Consider the following 25,165-nt stretch of genomic DNA (forward strand, 5'->3'; position numbering starts at 1 on the left):
AGGCAAACTTAACCTGGAAGACTTGATCTTCATACTTTCTTGCTCCTTCTGCAAAAACGAAAGGCTTCTACATTTTTACAATGCTATCCATTGGCGCATAATCTGACAAGAAGTTAATTGTCACAGCTATCTTTTTAATAGCTGAATAAATGTGGGCATGTTTACTAGCAAAATGAAAAAAATGACTGCAAGATGCACTACACTTAATCTAGCAGCAAAGATCCCAGCGATACCAGCCTTCACAGCTTCTATCCATCTGCTGGCTGTAGTAAGCTAATACAAGTCTAATAGCAAGTGTTGAAGTCACCCCCTCATTATTTTGTAAGAAGATAATCTGTAATTTTTTCATCAGCTGTGTATATAGTTGAGTATATCAATATCAAAACTGCAGTCCCTGTTGTTTATCTGCACAAGATATCCAAATGCTCTTCATTTAGAAGAGAGAATCACAGATCAGATTATACTGCATAGTCATTTAATGTAAAAAACCTAACTGAATCGTAGTTATACACTTGTATATATGTTAAAGGTTCAAACCATAGCACCCATCAGTTATTGCTACTGTACCTTCAGCATGCAGTTTCCACTTAATATCTCAATTTCTTAATCTATAAAGTAAGATAATACACCTACTTTTTTGGTAAGAACGTGAAGACCTACACACCAAAAAAAGGCTGTTTACCAAATAGGCGTGATTAGCCAAGATTTTTAGAAGGAGCAAAATACTGGAACTACAAAGGATGTCAGCATTTAACATTTGTGCTGTATAATTAATAAGAAAACACATTCATCTTTCGCTATAGTTGAGAAACTGAAATGATCATTCAATGGAGAAAAACTTCCATTATAATATAGCATCACTGTATTATTTTAACCTATATGCCTGGTAAACATGAAAATGCTGTTCAGATCAACCCATCAAACAAGAATCTGCACAACCCAAGGAATTTTATATTGTTAAGTTTTATTTTATAATACAGTGTTGGGCACTTTATGGTAATGTGGAGTTCACCAAAACCTTCTACTGATGCCACAAACTTGAAAGAAAAAAAAAAAACCCAAGACAACACACCACACATCACGGCTCATTTACTACATCTACACAGTGCACTACCGACAGTAGTCTAAGGTCTGAATTGCAGTTCTTGAGATGACTTTGAACAGTAGTCCAGAGGGTGCAAAAGCATGGAGTAAATTCTTAGATTTGTTCCAAGTTTTATTAAAGATCAGCAACTAACTAATTTTTTAAAACTGTTAGGACAATGCTGGTTGCTTTGTTTTTTAAGAAAAAAATCTCTGAAATTATTATAATTACCAATAAAACCTCAAAATGTCCTGTACTTTATGCCTTTCCTGTAAGTATTAAAGGCTCACACCGAGGACATTAACAGGAATGGTTTTCAAAGGTCACTGAAAAAACATTCTGAAAAAAAATTAGAAGCATTGGGATACGTAATGTTGCTTTGTTCCATGTTGAGGCATTTCTCATCGTATCTGACACAAATCTAAAAATAACAAACACAAATTGTCAGTTGGCTAAACATGTAAGCATTTTAAATTTCTCTTCCTCCTCAAAAATCATGAAGTAACAGACGTGATGTGCTTTGTGCGTAAACTGCACCAAGACCAGCCGTTCCACAGTGCTTTATTGCCTCATTCAAGTATATTAATTTAAAGAAGTTCTCAAGGGAAAACCAAAGGTTAGAACAAAATGTACATCAATATACAAAGAAATTAATTTACAAAAAAATTAAAAGGATACTGGCAACATTAGTAGATATTTTAAAGTAATGACTTATGATAATTAGGGATGTCACAAACTAAATGCTTAATACATACAGTCATCACCATGAACTCTCACCTCATTGGTGGTACTGAAAAGCAAGCTTAACTCCTCATCTTTTTATCAATGATAAACAAATGATCAAATGATACGCTAAACATCAGAAATTCTAATATTTCACCTTACTTCAATTTAACAGGGTTACAGTTTTAAGAATTACCTAGAACTACTGGTATGCGAACACTGGCTTAGGCCTTATTATTTCCATAGAATGTGACATCCGTAATCATTGCCAGTCATTGGAAATATACATTTGCCTCACTAGAATATATTCTTCATGTTTTTATCATACAACCATATTTCAAAGCTACATGTAATTTTTACACATTTTTGAAAAATACCATTTCAAGGATCTGCTTGAAAAGCAGATGTGCACTACTAAATTACTTTGAAACAAGGAGAAATATTGCACAAAATTCACTGAAGATTTGAAAGTCAACACATTTCCCCCACACGACCAAGTAGCTCCCTTATTTTTAACAGAAACAGAAGGTCAATTCACACAGAATCATAACAAACGTCAACGTACTTGAATTCAACTTATTTTTCAAATGCTAATACTGTTATTGGACTCTAAATACAAATGTCGTTAGTATTGACCTAAGTAATAGTACAAGTTAATTTGAGTACCCTTTACTACAGTAAACCTTGGAGTAACTTCCAACTGTGTTACCTGCTTCATACTCCAAGCCAGCAGAAAATGGCAACGGCCCTGCCAACTACACGGATGGTGGATGGCCCTCCAGACTAAGGTGGCTGTGGACTCATGAGGCAACTCCAGAAGTTTAGCAGCTTCCAGGAAAAACCTATCAAGTACTTTCAATCAACCACTGACTAAAACTGTAAAACAAACATGACAAAAGCAAATCAAGGAAGGCTTTGTACAAAACCACATACCATCCCTTTTCCATTCCTTTATTTTCAACCCTGAAGATCATGAATTCTAGACCAGCTGTGGTCCATGCTCTCGGGGTGAAGTTGAGGACACATTCTATTCAGACCCCAGACTCTGTTAACAGGTAAACAACGCTTGGCAAAGACGTACACATCTAATAGCAGCAAAGAAGTCACTGAAGACAAGTCACATCACCATTCACACCGGGTTTGCTGGTGCATTTATTTCTACATTCATTCTCCACAGATTTACCACAATGCCATGGGAACAGACAGCCTTCACCATCCTGAGCTTTGCAATAAGGAAGCTGCTTGCCTCAGGTGTAATTTTACTAGCCACGTTTGTTTAGCCTGAAATTTCAGGCTGTTGGGAATGTGCTGGCTGGAGACTCACAGCACCTGGACTAGAGTCTGGCACTAACAGAGAAGATGCAAACTCCCTTGGAAATAAAGACCACCCTTGACCCGTCCCTGCAGAGTCAGGCAGGTCGGCGGTGACGGGGCTCCCTTCTGCAGGACAAGGTACTACAGTCAGTATTACACAGGGGGTGCCTTTCCAAAAGGGCCTCATGCTGGCACTTCGTTTATTATTGCATGAAATGTTTCTTCAGTTAATTACATGCATAGAGAAAAGATTTTAGATGCTCCTAGCAATTCCATTAGACAGCTGCACCAATGAAAGATTGTTCCGTAGGACTAAGTACGATCGATTATAGGTGGAGAAATAGAAGCTGTTTTAAAAACCTGGCTTAACTGTTCTTTCACCTAGACTTTACACCGTTTACAAGAACACAAGGTTGTAAACTAGCCCATTCTAAAACTGGAAAAGACATCTAAAACAGATTTTTGAGATCTAAAACACTTCTCCTGAGTGATTGGGTGGGATTTTCAAAAGCACCCAGGCATGTGTCTAAAACTCCAGCCGAAGTCCGTGTTACAATGCCTGAGAGGGGACTCCAGCCAGCGCTGAGAGCTTCTGACCACCCCACCCAAACAGCAGCAGCAGCACTGAAATGCTAAATGACGATGAAGGGTTCAGTCAACAAGTTCTATGGCAACTTCTACAACTACATTTTTCCTTCAGAACAAGTCTATTTTTCGGAGCTACACAATGCCCAGACAGGTGGGATGGAAGAGCAAACCACTGCCTACTCTACACAGACTGCCCTCTGCATGCATAGAGGGGGGGTCGGGATCACCTTGGCATCCACAGTACTGTCCTTCCCTCAGTATCCGCACTGTTTTTCACATGTTGCATCTCTATACACACAGATGGGAAGGCTTCGACTGGGACAACATATTATTCATTCCGCAAATCCCACAGGGGATTAATTCCATAGGCAATATTACATTTGCCTACATGGCTGGGTCAGAATCACTACAATTGAGCTAGAACATTAAATAGTATCCTGAATTCTGGGTTTCCTCAGTTATTATTCCTCCTGAGGACTCCCAGGCTCCGCGTCACCGCACCCCACTGGAATAACCCAGGAATCCCTTTCTCTTTCTGCTGCCCTTACTTTTTTCCTCCCAAACCAGACGACCGATGATGGCTCATTTCAGGCAGACATCTATGCAAAACAGACTCGAAAATATTAAATTCAAGTCCTAGTTTGACTTTCTACATCAGAAATTTGTTCCTATGTGTAAGTAACACATTACAAAGCTTAATCGAATAACCTGATATCTCCCTTAAACAGGAGAAACGGGAAGATACTTGAGATCCTGAAGAAAAGAGATGCCTCTGAAGAAGATCACAGGAGCTCTGACTTAGCAGAATTCAGTTCTCACCAGTAGCTAGTGATGAATGTTGATGATTTTCAAAGACTTTAGAAGGATTTCCACAAATAAAAAGCATACAAGTATAAAACTTGTAAAAAGTACTGGACCTGGACAGTTTATCTTAATATAGAACCCAGAGTGGTAACAAAAATACCGCTTATATGTAGCCAATAAACAGTTTTATATTATCACAAGGACAGAGAACAACAGTGTTGAACCGTAAATATCAGTTTGGACTCTTATCTATTTGGTAACTGTTAATTCTGTTTAAATAAGGCACAAATATTAGCCTTTTTAAAAGATCACTGATAGTAAGTGGAAAAGATTCTGTAATATTACAGAGATAAAAATGTACCTATAGTTAAATTCAACATAGATATAAGACTAAGTTATTTTTGAACCCATACAAGGTTGAAAATCAGAAAAGACATACTATTTAATGACTGTAAACACTCTATGGGCTTCATAAATAGTAAGGAAACAACGTGGCATAAGCGCAGTAACTAACACTATGATTGAAATAAAAATAATTCTAAGTTGAATTTTACCTTCCATCTTTTAGTTCATCTGTTTACTTCTTTTACTTCTTTTCAATCTGCATTTTCATGCAATTAAACAGTGAATTATTACTACAATGCCTCGATGTTGAAAGATTCTACTATTAAACTTTCCATTTTATGATCCTTATAATAACCTCACAAGGCTTCCATATTTTTTTTTCCACAAAGGTGAGAATGGGACAATCTGTGTGATAATAGGAGTTCAGTGCCTAACTCTCATGTAAAGCCAGTAAGATTTATCCTATCAGAGAGGCGTTTTTGAAAACTACTTTCTGGCAGCATTCCTGGACTTATGTGTTCAACGGTTTTGAAAGTAATGATGGACATAATTTCTGATTTTTTCCTATTTTTCTCCATAAGACGTTAATAATTCAATCAATGAAGAAAAACCCCCATCATCTTAGATGGAGTGGTGGAGAGAAACACCATGTCAGATGCAGAGGAAAAGAAAAGGCGATTCTTGAAATTCTCATCAACAACATGCAAGGACATGACTGAGAACGAGTGAGAAGCACTGCAAGAACACAGACCTTTGTATCGCCTGTCTTCTCCTAGACACACTCAGCAGCTCTACATTTTGGTAATGTTTAGTTACCAGCAAAGAACGCTCTCTACCGAGTCATTAATACCACCTTGAAACAAGTATCCATGAGGTTGCTCTGCAGCTTTCTCATCTGAACAGCACCTGAGCCACCTGGTCTGACCCACCTGGGAAGTTTACAGAGATTTTAAATAATTTTTATGATACTTTCCATTTTTAATAGCGCAATATATTTTGCCAAACAACATTTTTATGTTATAAAAAAAAGCCCACAACATACCATGTTGATACACAAGGAGTACAGACCTCTGGACATACAACCTCTAGCTCTAGAATACTGAGATTCTCCAGCGATACAGATTGCAGATGCCTTCAGGAGTGTTCATGCCCTGATCAGGCAGAGATATTTCTGTAAGATTTGCACCTTTACAACCTTTTACCTTCATTACACTGATTAAAAAAAAAAAAAAAAAAAAAAATTAGTTCTGGAGGCTCATCCTCAATGACAAGTACCGGCCCAGCCCTTCTCATTCTGGAACAAGCTGAAACTTTTGCATTACTAAAGCCAAGGTCTCACTCTACTGCTGCTCTGTGGTAAAGCATCAGATATTGCCTCTGTAATGATATGGATCCATTCCCTTAGGTCAGCTTCCTTGTAATAAAGCAGCCGAAAAAACCCTTTCCATTTGCGTTAGCTAGAAGGAAAATTCATTCATAAATCTCAATGTGGCAACCGATATTAAACTTTGCTACAAACTACTATTAAGATATTAAAGCATAATCTGATCCAAATACCGACCTCATGAACATGCTCACCGAGACCCATGCCAAAGAGGGAATGAAAGAAAAAAAGGTTTCTGACGAGTTTAGAAGAGCAGGAGAGCATTCTTCTCAGGCACAGTTCATTTTATACCCATGTGTTACTTCTGCCAACTGCATCACAAATATCCTTCAAAGCTGACAATTCCAATCTGATGAAATTTACTTCATGCTTTTCCTGAGCTATTGTCGAGGACAACAGATGTATGGTAAGGTGGAGAGGTGGAAAAAGAAAAGGGGAGGAAAATGAAAAAATAAAAAAAAAAACAACAAAAACGGAAAGAGCTGCTCCATGTAGCAGCAAGAATTTTCAGACTTTAAATATCCAAATATTCCTTAAGAACGCTGCCAGAAGGAGGACAAATGCTTATTCTAAATACAATATACATCAAGTCCACTTATTCTCCACTGAACTTAGAAAGAGATTTTTGGTTGTTCAACTTGGCTAAAATGAGAGTTGGATATATGCAGTCTCAAACGGAATCTGTAATTTTAGCTTTCTAGTGTTACAAGTAATTTTCAGTCATAACACTTTAATAATTTAACTAAATATGACTTCTAAGTAACAGTAATTCAACCTACCTTCAAAAAGGTAGCTACTAAAAATGGAAAGAAAATAGTTCAGAAGAGGCACAAATTAGTTTTCAAACACTATTGAACTGTAGAAAATAAAAAATAGCAGAAATTATCAATTCCACTTACACTTTCCTTTCTGAAAATTTTTAGGTGAAATAGTCTACCTAGGGAAACCGGATAATACATCTTTAAAGTGTCTTAGTTGTAAACAGAAGTTAATAAACGTCACATTATAATTCAGCACTTCATGTACTTTACAGAAGAGAGAAAAGCATGCGCTATCTATTCGAAGTCTGGAAGACAGGGCCACAGTTTTAGTTTGAAGTAAGTTCCAAGTTATATTCACCAGAAATTCCTTAATCTAAAAAAAGTTTCCTTTTCCCCCCACTTTGCTGAAGCAAATTCTTGCCATGGAAAATCATTATTGCTGTTTTGTAGATTCGCATTCATCTTCTAAGATAGTTAAACCTCTTCTCAAAAGATTAAGGCAACTATTAATTCATTACAAATATTAACATTTGTACATTTCAGACAAATCAGATTGCTCAGTTCATTTCATGCTTAATGGGATTAATATAGTACCTTCAAAACCTGGTTACCTGTTATGTGATACCTTTCCTGCTGCTTAGAGGAAGCAAATGCTAGGAAGCACCATACACCTGCCGTATTTTTAACACAGAGACTAACTAGTACCTGATTGAAGAGTGCATTCATATATTTAGTTCCATTTTGTGGACCTAACTACAGCCAACAAATGAACCGGGTAAACATAGAAGTAGAGGTCCTGATGGCAGAAAATGCATACTCAACTGAAAAGAATTATTTTTGTAATTGAAGATCTCTCATTCCTTTTTCATCTTTTGGTTACCATGTTATATGGAGTTATATGGAGTCCTGAGTAGTCTCCCTTTAACTTCTGATGGGAGTCAAGTTTCTCTTCTCATAGTTTTCTTACGTTTTATTTCCACTGCTACTGCTGGATAAGCTATCCTTTGAAATATTTAAACCATAGTGAAAAGCAGAACTCAGTTTACATAATGACACCACTTCTTGAAGAAGCCCACCCTCTTCTGGAGTTTCATTTCCTTCCTTCCCATCTTTCTCCCAAGGGACCAAAATGGATGGATGTTGAGCAAGGCTCGCTGGGAGCTGATCTTCTGAGGTATTGCTTAGTGTTTCATTCTGCTTTGCATACTTAGAGGAAGAATATCCTGCTTTCAAACTTTCTAGAGAAGCAAACTGGGCACTTGATTGTACTGGAGATAGGGATGTCGTACTAGTGGTGTCCATCTTATCAGTGGTAAAGGTTTTTTCACTGCTTTCTTCTTCCAGCCTTGAGAGAGATTCTCTATGGCCACCAGAAGAAACTTGCTTCCTTGGCGAGGGAGGGAGCTGCTTTCCGTGGAGGACACTGTCATCCTGACCGAGGTTCCACTCTGCTTGATCATTAGCGCTGCTGCAGAGCAGGGTCAGGTTGCTCTCACTAGGGGCATTCGACTTGTTCTGAAAGAGAGAACATGTGTTTATAGTTAACGTCACAAGGAACGTCCTACACCAGCACTTCTGAAACAAAGGTACTGTAATGGATTTTGTGTGTTCCTAAATCATGGATCCCCTTTGGGGTTCAATGTTACAAAACAACAATCCCAGTAACAATGTAAGAACAAGCGCTTTTACACTTCTCGCCGGAACAGTCTGTCTCTTATCCTAAGGATTGGCTTTTGTACAAAGGAAGGATTTCCGTCTCCCCTGCCCATTCAGTGTTTGCACAAGCAGTTTTGACAGTGAACAAAGACACACTTTGCTGGTTTGTACCCACAATATGAGAAGGAGCTGGACTAAAACTAAAACCAGATGGCATTTCCTCTCTCCTTCAGTAATTAATTATACCAACTTTCAATATTAAATTTTTTAGCCAAACAAACAAAAATGGGCATTTTATTAAGGTGACCCCTGTGTGACACTCATAATATAAAATTTTACAGGCTTTTTAAACATTTGCATCAGAATTTGCTGTTCCAGTAATGAATCTTCTACCATAGGATCCCTTTCAGCAAAAGTAAATGTTGGACAGCTGATGGGAGCTGGAATTCAAAAACTACCATTTTTTGGCTAACATCACAGCAGTGACTTGATGAGGGTTTTAAAGTTGTAGGCAAGAAGTTTGTTTACACTACAGGTCCTGTGCAGCTTAACTTAATCAAGGAGGCCTCTTAGAAATAGTACCCCTGCACTAGCAGTGCTTCAGGTGCCGTTATCACATGGATCCCATAACTTAATCAAGATGGAAATATCACCATATCACTATGGCTAGTTTAAGGATGCAAGGTGAAAACAGAAACAAATACCTTCTGAACTGCATTAAAAAAGACGACTAAAACCAGCTCTGGGAATACCAGATTGAACAACTAAATATAATATTAAACTTTTTGTTTATGTAAATCATTACATTATTCACAGCTCTGTCTGTGGTTACGGTTACAAGGGGAAAAATACTGTTCCAAGATGACTTGGTAAACTGGACAAAGGTGTAATCAATCTCTTGGCTGGTGAAAAACCATCGTGCCGTGGCCAGCACGGGTGTACTGTTACGTAGTCCTAGGAAGACACAGCAGCAACTCTAAGGCCTACGCTGCAGTGTCGGAGCTGCATGGTGTCGATTACACAAGCGCAGGATTCCACTATAAAAGGACTGGAGTTGTTTCTCAAATGAAAGCAGAAGACTAACCGCAGTCTTGTAATCAATGTCATCCATTGACTTAAAGAAATCCAGGCTCTTTGCTCCTGAGAGCTTTCCTTGATCTGAACTGTGCGTGCTCAGCGTGTCCAAAATCTCCCCAAGCAAGTCCATTTCTCCTTGATGCTGAGGAGTTATTCCAGTCTCACCGGAATCATCACTATCATAGAAGCAAGCAGGAGTTTCTTCACTGTCTTCTGATGATAACCTGAAAACAAAAACTTCTCCATCAGCTAGGAACATAAAAGCCATTTTATTACAGCCACTTTTGAAAGTAAGTAGGAGAATGCGTTCCAAGAAAGGGAATATAAACCCGGAATTTCTTTCTCCTCAAGAATTTTCCTAAACATAGATGTATTGTATCTACAGAGATGCCGTTACCATTAGCTGGTTTTCTTGTCTCCTGGCTCTTCCCCAGTCACTGTAACTGTTATTTCAAGTCACCCTTAATATGACTTTCCAAATCTCCCCTTCAAATTTTACAGTTATTCCAAAGTTGGTTTCTCTTTTCCCTTGTCTACACCATATATTCAGGTCAGTGTTGCTACACCCCTCCAGCTGACCTAGCCACATATTTTGTTTTAGTGGCAAGACTTTCATACTGCAACTTTCCCTTTGTCATATGACCAGATTTACCGGAGTACCACATATCTGCAAGTAGAACTGGTGCTTTTGTCTCTTGTTTTCTGTTTCATTCATTGCGATACCCTTACTTCTGACCCCCACACTATCGCTGTCTTTCCCTATCTCGGTCTATCCAGAACACTACTACAAAGGGTATTTCCAGGGCTCACTGTTTTGATGATATCCTTTGAACACTTCAGTAGCTTCCTATTCCCTACTGCATCACACTTAAGCTGCTTGACTTTGCCTTCAAGGTCCTTTGTGGTTCTTATCCATATGTTCATCATCAAAAATCATCTCCTGAATTCAATCAGGGAATGCCTCAATGCAGCTTAAGCCTCAACTTACGGTTTTTCTTTAATTCACACATAGGAAGTTCTTGATATAAAACTCACAAGGCAACATTTCTCTTTCAGGCCCTTCAGAAAACTTTCCGTTGTCATGACCACAACACAGGTCTTAAAGAATGGATTAGCTGTGGTCACTGCCCACCAATGCTGATGAATATTATTTTTCTGCTTCTTTGTGTATGCAGTCCATCTTCTTATCTTGATTCTGTGAAGACTGAGGATTATCTCAAGCTCTTCTAGACACTATAAATAATGAAAATATAAAATAGCCTGTCCTTTTTAAAAGTGGATTTAATCCTAAACCACTTGACCTCATTTAGATCAAGAATCAAGATAGCTGCCTGGACAGGAGAAAAATGTGTCACTTGAGCTCAACTTTGCTGAATAACTCTAGCTACCCTTTCTTCCCTACACACACAAACATCCAAACAGGCTGCTTACTTGCTTGTTCTCTCCATCTCATCATCATCGTCTTCATCCAAAGCAAAATCCTGGTTACTGAGATGCTGGTTGAAACGAGTCTGGAGGACAGAAAATTAACATTATCATTTTTGTTTATTTTTTCTATTTCAGCATTACTTATTTGGAGTCGAGCTGCCACTTTACTCATTAAGACTTCCTGAACACTTGATGAGGAAAACCATGTATCAAACAAGTCTTCTAAAGGTCGTTACAAGAGGATGTGAAGTCCTCAAGTATCACCAGTTAAAGAGCAAGAGAACCATTATTCTTCATGGTCTATGGAGGGCTTTATTATTTATGCAAAACCTGGAGTGACTTATTATTTATGGAAAGCCTTGATTAGCAGAAGATTGGCTACTGGAGGAAAAGCATCACTTCAGTTCCCTACCTACCCTTTCTTGCAAGTATATCACAAAAAACACTGTGGTTTTCTATTTTCTGATACAAATATTTGCCAAGTTTTTGTTGTTGTGGTTTACTGAGCATGAAGAAAAATGGATTTTTGAAGTAGCAAATACAAAAAGTCATGAGTCTCTTTACATAGCTGTGTTTATGTCAGGGTGTTAAAGAGAATTGCAGAATACATAGTATGCCAGCTCAAAAACTGCCCTAAGAATGCATTTGTGCAGGATAATTTACTGCAAATTACAGTTAACTCAAAGTTAGCATACGCTCAGAGCATCCCATGGGGTGCTTGTGTAGAGTACCCGGTGTGATGTAAATTCACACACTACCATACCGCGTATTCACTAACCTCTTATGTCACATTATTATTTAGCAAACACAACCAGGCTAAGGATTTCTACTGTACTTGAAACAAAGTCTCTATCTTGACCAGAACATTTAAGTCGGGAATTTTAGTCACTTGTGCTTCACAAATGACTGCGTTAAGGTCTATGCATCAAAAGCCTACAAAGATTAACTATGCAGGCAATCAACCCACTGAAGAGATTCTGAACCTTGGAAAACTGGCCATAATTTAAAGACATATGGATAGAATTTGTGCAAAGGGAAAACAGTGTTAGCTAACTTTAAAGAAAATCATACGCAAGTAAAAAGAAGTGCTACTGCCCACATCTCATCATGCAGTTCACCAAACGCCTAAACCTACAACAAGCCCCTGATGGGGAAGAAATATGGCCTCGATTACAGACTACAAGGAGCTTGGAAATCTTGCACTCTAAGGATTTCAGTACGTCACCTATTACAGATGTTGTCAGCGTTCTACACATATCAGGACACTCTCTGTAGCTTTTTTCCCCCCATTATCGTCAGAAACATCTCAATGTGCACTCTTTACAGACTGACACATTTTTTCTTGTTCAACAAGAGAGGTTTAATTAAAGCACCAAGTTTTGATAACACTTTCCATAGTTCTCTGCCCACAAAGAGGAAACATGTGCTTCTCAATGCGTTAAACCAAGTAACAGTTGATAGAAAATAAGAGAATCATTAGAGTATTAAAAACTATGAAAGAATCCAAACTAAGCTTCCTACTGGGCAAAAGTTATAGGATGGAATGCAGAGAAACAAACTATTGATATTTCTAACTCTTTCTGAGTTTTGTGAGTTCCTTGTGTCATTCCCATCAGTGTTTGTAATCAATCATATCCCCACTTGTAACTCGAGGGAGGTTAACCAATCTGTCTTAATTGACACTGTTAATTGGTTATCTTACTGATTACTGCCACAACTACAGTCACTGTTTTCAAGTTTAAAAGTTGCTGCTTTCCGTATCTTCACTGGGACAATTAAAATACTTTGTTTCTGTAACACTGGTAATTCACTACTTCCCCAACAAAATTCTGACATAAGATTCATCGTAATTAAAGCTCTAATCCTGGAACTGACTCTTGGAGGGCAAAACCCCATCTCCATCTCACTGTTTTTTGGAATTTGCATCAGAATTAGATGCTGCCATCACATTTACTCCTACTAATGTAAAGACAAGAGTTTGCAGGAAAGAAGGTTCTTTAAACACGTTTAGAAATTTCAGAAAACAAAACTAAGACACACACTTGTTCATCTCCAGACAGATTAATCCTGTCAATGGAATAAAATCACACAAAATAACACTCACTAATTTGTCGAAATAATAAATAATGTTTCAAAGAGCATAGATGGCAAGTTTCAAAAAAAAAAACAAAAGCCCAAACAAAAAAGAAAACAAGAAAAAAAGAAAGGTTGTGTCTTTGAAAAACAGGAACTGAATAAAATTAATTAGAATCAGCAAACACCACAGGCATAGCAGTGGCCCCTCAGAGCATCTACAAACAGTATTATGCAAGTGTGTTAGCGAAAGCGAGAATAACATCATAAAGGAATATACTAGAGCATATGTTGATAAGCCTAAAGAAAAAAAAAAGAAATCCCAAAAGAAAAACTTCTAGTTTCTGATGGTCAGACTCTCTCTTTGAAAAAATATTTTTGTTACCAATTTAAATGTTTAGGTTACAAAATTATACAGGAAGACTTTCAAAAACTAAAGCAAATAAAATGGGATTTACATACAAAGGAAAAAAAGCAAAAAGGGAAGGAAAGGAAAATATCTGGTTGTAAATAACAACATTCTCCAGAGTTTACAGCTCTGTGAGCTAGCCACGGAGTCAACAAGCACCACATGGTTTTGAATAGGTGACTTTCCTCTAGGAGCCGTAATAAAAAGGACTGCGAGGGAGGGGTATGTCCAGACCACTTCGCAAGGAAAGAAAAAGAAAGAAAGAAACTCTTAATAAATTCCAAAAGGAGAACCATAAATCTTTTTCAATGCTCCACTAGGCAAAGTGACATAGTACGTGCACCTGCAAAAGCTGTCAAAGTCATTTAAGAAGTCCTTCCGTTACTGACGTACCCTGCTGTTTGCAGTTATTTAAGCTTTTAATTTCTGTCTTTTCTGCATTTTGAAGTGTGTAACCTTTTTTATACCTTTTTATGAAAAAAGGACAGACTTCTGTTTCCTTCCTGATCAGCATTCTAATAACAACCAGACCATTTAAATTTATTACCACAAGAAATGATATGGTCACACTCCTTTCTTGCTACACCAGAACTTTATAAAGTCTTAATAGACTGCTGTCATGTTTTTTTCCATAAAATAAAGCAACAAGCTTCTCTAAAGTACTCAATTGTTCTGTTTCTTCCAGCTACTTCTGCTTACTTAATACATCTATTATTTGATGTATCTACTTCATATCACAACAGCATTCAACTTCTGCTATTTCAAATTTTTCTCCCCTTCAGGCACACTGCGCCGCAAGAACCCATCTCTCATCTTGCTCAGGACAGAAGGGAGCTCAACATACTTAAACACAACAAGCTCCCGCTCTCCACAAGCCACTGTTGAACCACCAAGCCCGTGCGTAAAGTACAGCAAAGGAACTACCGCAGCTGGCGTGAGGCTATACGTCCTTTTTGTATACAGAGAATACATCCTCTTTGGTTTCTGCCCCACTTCAAAATCCCATTCTGCAAGTGGTCTGCTACCTGTACAGTTGTGGTAAATGCTGATCACCGAAACCAGAAAAAGAATGTGCTGACAGTATAAATACACTGAACTTAAACTGTTCTCTTCTGCTCGCTGGTAGCCTCACAAAATGTACTTCTTTGGCATAAAAACGTAGACAAAATACATGAATGCTGAAGGATTTAAATGTAAGATGGTTGCATTTTTGATTGGGCATGAAAGTCAATCTTTGAAATGTCAGCTTTTTATTTAATGCTAGACCTTTCAGAAGCACGGCTTTCTGGAATGAGTGCTTATTGATCGATACTAAGGCAGGAAGTTTAACAAGGCTGCTGCTATTAATTGTCCTCAAAGTGAGAAACAAATAATCTTTTGATAAATGGCAGCACACATATAATTTCACATTTACCGGCTACTCAATACATCAACGCGTATAAAGTTTCAAGAAAAGAAAAATATCTACTATGGTTTAAATCTATGAAGTACTGTTTCCTTTTTCTTAAAGCAAGAAAGCAAAATAAATACAGGTCCACTATTATTTATGATTCAGTATTTTATTTTACCTATCCTCCTCTACAACCCAATCACAGACGTAATTACGGCTTCACCTCCAGCAGGGAAGCAAAAGATCTCTCAATCAAACTTTCTAGTTAAGCACAACCCGTTGCTTTCCTTTCCGGTTAAAGACCGTGACCTAAAGCAATGGATAACGAAATCAGAGGAAAGTACTTCGCATTACATTCCAAAAGAGCTGATGGGGGAAGAGGGAAAGAAGATAGGAAAGAAGTAGTTTCTTCTTCCCCTTCTTTTTCTGGGACATAGTACAAACAACCACAAGCTTAAAGTACTGCCAGGGATACCAATTAGCTAAAGGGACACCAGACCATGATAGATGCAAGCAGTAAATCTAGATTAATTTCTAGAAATGATCCTTTCAAAAAAATTACTTGTGCGCTTTTACTCACCGAAAGTAACACAAAGTAATGTTGCCTTGTAAAAATAATGATCTGATGTCAGAAAAGTTGTCCTGGATACAAATTAAATAGACGTTATCTAAGAAGCCATATTCGCCTTTTAAATTTTTTAAAAATTATTATTATAACACAGGACTCATGGATAATTTAAAAACTATTAATGTTAAATAAAAAAACCCTTCATCCTTACTAGGGTAGAAACATTCTCTGCTTTAACAGGTTCAGACATATAGGCATGTGAAAAGAACACGAGGTGGTTGGAAACATCCACTGCTTTATGCCATGAGACAAAAGTGCCATCAATTATGAGCTCCTGTTAATTAAAATGATAGGGAAACAGAGATACGCAAAAAAAGCCGGTTCCCAATGACAGAAAGAAATCCTTTTCTGTGACAATAAAGAACCTGCGAGAGCAGGAAATCCCCCAAAATTTGTTCAGAGACATAGACAACTAGAAATGTCTAGGTAAGAGTATGGGCACAGTACTTTGAAATGACAAGTCAGCTGTAATGCAATGTATGGTTAAAGAAACATTAATATCCATGCTGAGGTAGGATCTACTGTAAGTAAGGACGATAAATTTGTTGCGATTCTTAGTCATGGACAGCACATTATAATTATTTGTGGTCTGAATTTATGTGGCAAAAAATTAACAAACTTTAAGCTTCCTATCTTTTAGGTATGCTACGCTCCTGGACACAGATAATATTTGAGAATTTTGTAACACTGCTTTTAATTTTTAGGGATTAATCATGCTTCTGCAAATATTTTTCAGAAATAGTTATGTTTTTCTCCAAAACGGCAAATAAGCTTCCATTTTCTCTGATGAATCGCAGACCGTTTTCCCCTCAGGAAGCCTGCACCACCTCCTGTCCCTCCAATCCGCCCACAGTCAGGTATCACCTCCAAATAGCCACATCTCGCTCGTTCTCCTCGATGGCACGGAGGCTATTCTTAGCAAAACCGGCCATTTTCAGCTGACGCACTGTGGCACCACGCCACACATCAGTCTAGCTGCAAGAAGTGAACCCTCCGAAGGCAGCCTGGCTTCACGCTAATTGCCAACAAGCAGAAGCTTCAGTCTTTTTAAAGTAGGACATGGGGATTTTCGGTGCCATTTGCAACAACTAAAGCGAGCAGATCTTCCGTAAACAAGTATTCTTTATAGAAGATTTGTGTGGGTGATTTTAAGAATCAGATTCATCAGGCAGAGTTTGCAGTTACACAAACTAAGAAAAATATCACTTATTTTCCCTTTCCAATGGTTATTAATGCCCCAGGTTTAGTCAATGATTAGAGGGAAGGGAAATGACAGAATGGAGGGTTGAGGGGGTCACAGTAGAGAGAGGAGCAAGAAGATACGGGGGAACACGTGTCAGAAAAGAAAAACTAATCAGTGTCCATATGCACAAAGACATGTGAATGTCCATATGCACAAAGGCAGAAAAGGGAACGTGTTCTTGATGTAACAGAAAAGCCAAGAGACCTGGACGTAAGTTTGGTGCACAGTGCGTGACTTCAGTGAATCAGAATTCCAGTTCGTCTGGCTGGAACATGTTACCTATTTGATACAACTCCTAAGCAGGTAAAACCAAGATTACTGGTTAAATTAATCTTTCGGTTAAAATGTGCTTTGTATCCTTAGATCAGCAGAACTACCGCATGGTAAAATTAGTGTTGGATGTGCTGTTTGCAGATCGCTTGTGACTTTTTCAAAGGAAAACTTACCAAAACCACTGAAGTTAAAAAGTACGATGTGGATCTGAATCTAAACACAAATATCATATACCTCCACACTTCAAGATTTAATGGAAAACACCAAGTGTCACAGAACTTTAGATGGCTAAAACCTGAGCAGCACTGAACTCAGACCTATGGACAGTGGAAGAACCTATTTGAGAGCAGCTCTGTATGAAGCTTGAAAACAGACAGACTAATCACATTTGCAAGGAAAAAAGACTGTGCCTTAGAAACGGAATTATTGACTCCAAGCACATTTCTGTCTAAGGTTCTCAACCAGAAGAATTAACAAGGAGTCATCCGTCCTCCTATTTTACACCAGTAGGAGTCTTCTGCTCAACAAAGAAGGTCTTTCTCTACGAGGTGCTGTGGAACATGGATGGCACTTGGATTTGGATGCTTTTCAATAATTTCAGACATTTTAGAGCCTCAATTAGAAACAGCAGAAGAGAGGCATCATCATGATGCAATATAGCTTCTAGGTGGGCTGAGCTGCCCTTTGGTCACGACCCTCTCTCTTCACTTACTGCGGAAAGAGCGTAAGGTAGCCACTGCTGCTGACTTCAACATTTCGGTAGTGTCTAAAATTAGGTGGGTTGAACCTCGGCTTTCACATTTAGAGACGCTGAGATCCCTGCAGGAAAGCTCTTCCTGTTTCTCCTAGGTCTCCCTCCTTTGGCCCCCAGCCAAACTTTATTCTTTAATGGAACTTCTTTATTCAGTTTTTTCCACTCTTTGGTACAGGATTAGAGAGAAAAAGAAAAGTTCAGGGAACATACAGTACTAGAGCCAAAGTTTTAGACATAAGGTTGTGCTCTCCAAACTTTATGCCAGAAGGCCAAAGCAACATGGAAGTTGGGACACAGGTCCCAACCGTTGGCTGATGGTTCCTCTGGCTCCCTGCTTTGGCCAGGTGGAGCCAAAATGTGACCCGTGGAAGACAGAAGATACACAGCAAATGTAAGCAGAAGATATCACTGTTATATTATGATGTCAGTGAATTCTCCTGATGAAATAATTGATCTGGTTATTTCAATTAACTACTAAGAACAGGAAGGTTCATCCGGTTTTGAAGGTACTTTTTGAAGTAGCATTTTTCTTTCAGATCCTTCAGAAAAAAGAAACCTTGGTAGACATATCAGTATTGCTTCATTTGTTTGTAGAAGACAGACCCTCAGACAGGTTGCCTTTCTATTTGTTAAAAACCTAAAATAGATGACAAAAATAGCCACAAAAAGCATCTGCAAACTTTTTGCTTGTCTACACGTCTCTCTCAGTAGGATAAATCAGAGGTGGATGTGCTGATGACTTTGCCCTGAAAAACCAAGCATTCCACCAAATGCCTACAGGATTACAAAAAATTCCAGAGCGATTTCCTGACCGTTACCCCATCTTTCCAATTTTATATTTTTTTTTAATTGGAATCTTCGTAATTAGCAAAGAGGTTTCTCAAGTGATGTTTACTGCAAAACTCAAAGAAGAACAGGCAGCCACAAGGTTTATGCTAATTTATGGGTGCAGAATGAATGGCAGGACTCTGCTGTGGAGACTTGCAACAGTTCTTCGCTTAGGACCATGGTGAGAAGAGATCAGGGTAGAGAAGAGGAAAGAGTTCACACTAATAAAAATACTGAGATTTAAAAAAGCTTTACAAACTTATAGTACTTCTTTTTTCTTTAAATGTGTTCACTGACTAAATTAAAATCAGTCAGTGTCGCTGTTTAGAGGCAGTATCTACTACCTTCTTGTGGGGAGAAGGTTTGAGCAATGTTGTAATCATACCTCTCCTTGGTAGTGTATGCTCCTGCAAATAAAATTATGCATGATAAATGAAAGCATCTAAATGTTTAAGTTGCACAAAATCCAAATAATCTTCCAGTTAAAAAAATAAAGGAAGTACCGCTTGATTTCTAAGAGGTCTTCTGCTGTAAAAACCAAGGCTTATAACAAGGCAAAGGATACCCGTGTGCCTGTACTACTTTGGAAAGGTGGCCGAGCCACAAGAGGGCACTCTCGTAATCTACAATTTGAATTTCTGCTGCCTGGCTTTTTCATTTTTAATTAAAAGGAAATCTGACTGTTTTGCAGAATGAAGAGATCTTACTTGACACAGCAAGACAAAAGATTTTTCTCCAAATTAAAGGAAGCTAATGATATCTACAATATTTTCAAAATTACACCACATTAACTAAAGAAACAGAATTTACTAATTGAGCAAAGCTTAACTTCAAAACTGCATTTTACATAAACAAAACATGATTTACATTAAAAACTAGCTGTTACCGTTTATGACATCTGTCAATTTGTAACATTTTAGTCAATGAGAGTAGAAGATACCTCCAGCTATATAACCAGCATTATCTGTGGATGCTAGGCATAGATGTGATCTCAAGCACATCATCTGAGTCCAAATATAGGTAAAAGCACTTAATCAGAGCTTTTACGCTTCTGAAATTATTGTGGGGTTGTTCTGCAGGACTTTTTCTTTCTTTTTTTTTTCTTAAAGGGCTTCAGTCTCCTTATACAGAATATGTATATTCAGCACCGCATTATCACAAGCATTTTCTCTCCTCTTTAATATTCTCAGAAAAAAAAAAAAAAAAAAAAAGGTCTTCAGAATAGCCCAGTCTCACCACCTTTTACAGGTTAGGAGGGTAATCAGTTACTGGAAGCCCTCTGTAGCTAATGATTGTGTCATTTATTTTACTGGCCATTGTAGGGGTATTGATAAATGGGGCACTCCTGAAGGTAAGGTTATTCTGAACACATCTTGCTGCCTGACACTTGCTATCTTTGTTGAACAGAAGCCAAGTACACCTACTGCAAGAGGAATTACATATCATCTAGGTACTAGGATATACCGCAATAAAAGTGTAAAAGCTACATTTGTGCTATGCCTTTAAAAAGAATAAAAAATGGCAATTCTCTTCTGTTCGAGAACACAGAGAAAAAGAATTTAGTCTAACTTGGGTTTTATTACCTTATGTAAAGGTGTTTTTAAAACGTTCTTAGACACCATATTTAAATCCTGCAAAGTCATGGGAAGTAGTTCACCTGGTTTCTTCAATATATGAACATTTAAAGTAGCGCTGACACACAGGGATTCCTGGTAAATCCACACTTAGACTCCAAATGCCCAAGTTTCCATTACGGCTGCAAGGTAGCGCATGCCTAAAGGTACAGGTATTGCATACATTTCCTTAGAGACAAGGGGGCATTGCTACCTTACTAATTATAAAGCGAACTGGTAGTTCCTACCTGGTATTCTGCCAATCTTCAAGAATGTCTTCTTAGCCACTAAATACATTAGGACTATTGACATCCTGAAATGCTCCAGTTTTAATAAGCTACCCTATCACCTGATATAACAGGAAAATTACAAAGATCATATTCATGAAATCAAACAGATCTTCCTGGCATTCTACCCAGGCTCATAATAAACCCGCCCTCTTTTATTATATATTAATTTGGAACAATTTTATAGAGCCCTCGCTGTATTTAGGTCGCTGTCTACCCAGAAATGTGCATTACCTGGGAGCATATAATGAAAGAGAATTAAAATAGACTATGCAAAACCTGAATGCACGGTAGTCTAATACATGCACCACCATACCCCACTCATCAATAGTTAAAGGCAGTCAGCAATATCACTGGCAAAATACTGCAGAGTTGAAGCAATCTCACGCTTGCAATAATTTTCTCTCAAAAATTTTAGCAGATTAATTTCTTATATCTTCTATATACCTAATTAATGTAGGAGATAAAACATACCAGAGACGTATTATTAGATCTAGGCATGAAACAGTTAACAGCAGTGCACATGCCAAGGTTTTAATAAGGCTTAACAACAAAAAGCTTCAATCCTCCACTTTCACTAGATTTTGTTGTTGTGGTTTTCCCTTGCTTAGGGCAATCCATCTGTTAATGTTGACTTGCAATATAGTTAAGCTCGCACACGTATAAAAAGCCTAGAACAGCTAACCTAAGCAAGAGTAAGCTCAAATGAATATTACAGAGATAGAACAATTCATCTTAGGGAAAGATTAATTGCGTGTGCGCGCACGCGCGTGCTCACAGGCACGTATGAGTGCACTCCCGTTATTTCTTTTTTTAGGAAAGAATTTCAAAATGCAAATTATAGGAGGGCAAGCCGATCACTACAGTTTGCAATAACACATTTAATTATTTATCCTCCAATTAGATTTTGACAGCTATTTTACATGCTACAATTTGTTTTGATTTATTGTTAATTTTTTTTAAATCCTATTGCCAATCTGGCCAAAAAAAAACCCCAAAAATATAAAACCACTATGACAGCGGTGATAAAGCTTAGTAAATATTCATTGTTAAAAACGGCTCTGCACTGTGACCAGTGCTGGTATTCTCCCTGGGCCAAACTGGCCTTGTTTTCAATAAAACCAGAGAAGTATCCTTTCCCTGGAGCCCTGTTAGGCTGAGGCTGCAGTTGGAACTGTCATCTTCACACAAAAGCAAAGGGGTTGGGTTTTACGAACGCAAAGCCTAATTGGGAGATCTTCATGGCTGTACCCTTGACATTTATTAAAGCCTCATCAACAAAACAGGAAATAACCGTACTAATTAGCGGACCCGCAGACAAACTACTGTTTGTTGGGGTAAAAGCAGATTCACTTCCTATTGTAAAGGAAATGTCCTCCCAGACCCCCAAATCCTGTTATGAACCAATTGTTAAAATGATCTTTTACAGTGAAGGAAACTTTTATATCATACATAATGTTTCAAAGTAAATACGTTTCACAGCATCTCAGATAACTATTAGTTAGTATTTATTTTTAATGGCTTCCAAGAAGCGGGGAATGAAAAGCTCAATGCATGCATCTAACATGACAGAAAATATAACACCAAATTCTTTACAAGTTTTTAAATGTTTCAGTATGGAAGAGTTAGTAATAAAGGGCAGAGGTGCCTCTTGTCTGGAAGCAAGATGACCATTAAAAGCAATCTCTCTCTTTTGTTTGCTGTTAGTTTAGGTTTTAGGGAGATATTCAAATACACAGACATTGCAACTTAGTCAATATCTGGTCCTTACTTTAAATATACATCAAAATGCATGAACTGCACGTTAGCACTATCCTTATACTGCTATTAGACACTCATGGGCACCATTTTAGAAATCTGGGTAGAAAGCTTCATTTTCAGGATAAAGAATTACAGAAAAAAAGATTAAACCTGACAACAGCAGCAATCTGCGAAATTCACTTCTTTTAAATGGCAGATTCAGTACTAGATCAAACATAGCCTCTCCTATACACATGCACTTGTGAATACAAAAATATTTTTTTATTTGGATGTAAAGTGCAAAATCAGCACTTATTCATAAGGAACTTGCATTTATGTTTTCTTATTCACATACCTACCAAAAACAAAAACAAAAACCAGAATAGCAACAACAGACTGTTATTTTTTAGAAATATTTTGGTTTGTTTGCTTTTGGGGAGGAGGAAAAAGTGGAAAGGAAAAAAAAGAAAGCGTGAGTGAGAGGGGAAGGAACCTGTGCAAGACTGGAGTTCTTGGGGAGCGATTACCATTTGCTCCTTCCTGCCCACTGGGCTCAGGTGACATCTGGGACAAGAGCTGGGGACAAGACACGGGATCTTCTGTTTGCAGCAGCGCAAAACTGCAGGGCTATTAGTTACAAGCTCCACTAGTAAACAAGCCCTATATATGTACACGTATATGTATGTGTGTGTATACATATCTAAACATGTGTATGTATATATGCAAACTGACATGCACTCCTCCTGTCTTTTTTCAAAGCTAAAAGACGACTGATAGAACCAGCAACAGTGATACGAAGGATATAGCAGTACGCGACTCTACGAACGCAAAAATATACGGAAGTTAAATTGTTCTGTCTGAACACTGGCCTTCAAAAGAAATGTTTAACTGCACCAAGGTAAATTATATTCCTTTCTATCCCTAGACTCTGCACCTAATGGAAGGCAGCACTACCATATCACTAAATTACTGCAGATTTCTTTAATAAAAGCAGCCTATAAAAATTCACTGACTCTAAGGGTACATTTGTGTTACGTATTTACACAGATACCTACAATTGTAGATTCAGCTACATTAATCTGTGAATGTTGTCTTATAATGTATTAAAACCTTTTTAGTACCTCACATTATCAAATTATTTGGGGGGGGGGGGAAGTTGCTATATATTAACATTAGAGCTCTATACTCATACATTTAGAATTGTGTATCTTCTCTTCTGATACTCAGTGAAAAAAAATCTACTGTACACAAGTTCCTGAAAGAATGCAGGTACCGCTGTTGCCCATATACAAAAATATACCGAGGGCACATGGTTTGACACTTTATTACTGGCTTTAAGAGATCAAGAAAACACGTACAAAGTAAAACCTGCCTGAATAATTAAAGCTGAAAGTCTTTGTATTATTTATAACTCTAAGAAAAATGACTTAATACTAATGTACAATTTCAACATCATTTAACAATAATCTGGATCAGTTATACGTTAAATTTCACAAATTTCTATTTACTATTGATAAAAACTAGTTCAAACCCAAACTGATTAAATAGTTCAGATTTTTATCATTGCAATATCTGAAGTAAAACGCTAAATGTTGTTAGATCAGCTGGACTGAATTTCTATACTTACTTCTTATTTGAGGAAGACATATGCATTAAAAATCCACATATAAACATTCATTATGTATAATAAAACACGAAATACCAATCTAATGTAAAAATATATGCCCAAACATTACAATATGAACATATACATCTATTTACTCCCAGATAAAAGTGTTACAAAACCTATTTTATTGATATCTTTGAAATAAAACTGTCAAAATGAATCCAAAGATACTAAAACGCTTGCCAAAGTTGAGACACTACACCTGTTACGTCAAAACAAGACTAGAAAGGATTTGAGAACAAAAGGACAAGAGATTGGCACCGCATTAACTAGCTGACTTGTTAATAAAATAATAAATCATAACTATCTGAGCAAGGTTAAAAGCCATATGCCTGCCAAATCAATTTATTACAAATGCAAAATGAACGTGCCCCGCTGTAAGAAACTAAAAAAGATAGCTCAACACAGGTCTGTGAATAGACCAGAATGTATTTAATGTGAGAAGCCTTTATCAAAAACAGTATTTAAGAATTAAATCTCAGATCCATACTTACAAATCTCCCGTTTTTTCCCCTCTCAACAGGGATGAAATACAAACCGTACTTCTCCTCCATTCAAGCAGTATAGCAGCATTTATACAAACATAGCCTTCTATATCCAAACCCAGACAGTAATCTTAAACACAGTCACTGATGCATTGCTCTAAGTGGCAAAAAATTTTCCTCACATGTACGTGAATAAGAAGAGAAGTTTCAGGTGTCTTACCTGTGCCAGTCTCCGTTTTTCTGAGTTTGCTCTTTTCTCGTAATGTAACATGTAGACAGGAGCAGTCTGTCCTGCACCAGCGCTGCAAGTTCCATACTCATACTCACTCTCCTACAACAAAACAGATTTAAATTCCCATATTTATAATCATTATCTGCAAACGTACCTTCCATATTATGCATGCAGAATGCATTTAAAATTCTCTTGCCACAATCTATTACTGTCATGAAAATACCATCTGTAGTAAGAAAATCAAATTTAGCTTTTCAGGAAGCTGAATTATCAACATTGTCATTTAAAAGATGAATTGTTCAAACATCTAGGAAACGGATTTGAAAGTTTTCTTAAAATAGCATTAAATATGTCTAAAAAATGGTTCCTTCTCCCCACAG

At 37.6% G+C, this 25,165-nt stretch overlaps 1 protein-coding gene across 7 annotated transcripts in view; it reads right to left on the reverse strand.

The window, feature by feature from the left end:
* Nucleotides 1-944: 944 nt before the first annotated feature.
* Nucleotides 945-25,165, reverse strand: part of DENND1B (DENN domain containing 1B) — a 164,829-nt gene continuing 140,608 nt past the window's right edge. For all 7 annotated transcript variants that reach the window (XM_054212001.1, XM_054211999.1, XM_054212000.1 and 4 more), the window contains 4 exons: nt 24,774-24,884; nt 11,168-11,247; nt 9,744-9,960; nt 945-8,518 (listed from right to left, as the gene is read on the reverse strand). In XM_054212001.1, coding sequence (XP_054067976.1) covers nt 7,967-8,518; nt 9,744-9,960; nt 11,168-11,247; nt 24,774-24,884 — 960 coding nt within the window. In that variant the 3' untranslated portion in view covers nt 945-7,966. The remainder of the gene's footprint in view (nt 8,519-9,743; nt 9,961-11,167; nt 11,248-24,773; nt 24,885-25,165) is intronic.

The sequence above is a fragment of the Rissa tridactyla genome, chromosome 8 (genome assembly GCF_028500815.1).
Source record: "Rissa tridactyla isolate bRisTri1 chromosome 8, bRisTri1.patW.cur.20221130, whole genome shotgun sequence".
NCBI classification, from domain to species: domain Eukaryota; kingdom Metazoa; phylum Chordata; class Aves; order Charadriiformes; family Laridae; genus Rissa; species Rissa tridactyla.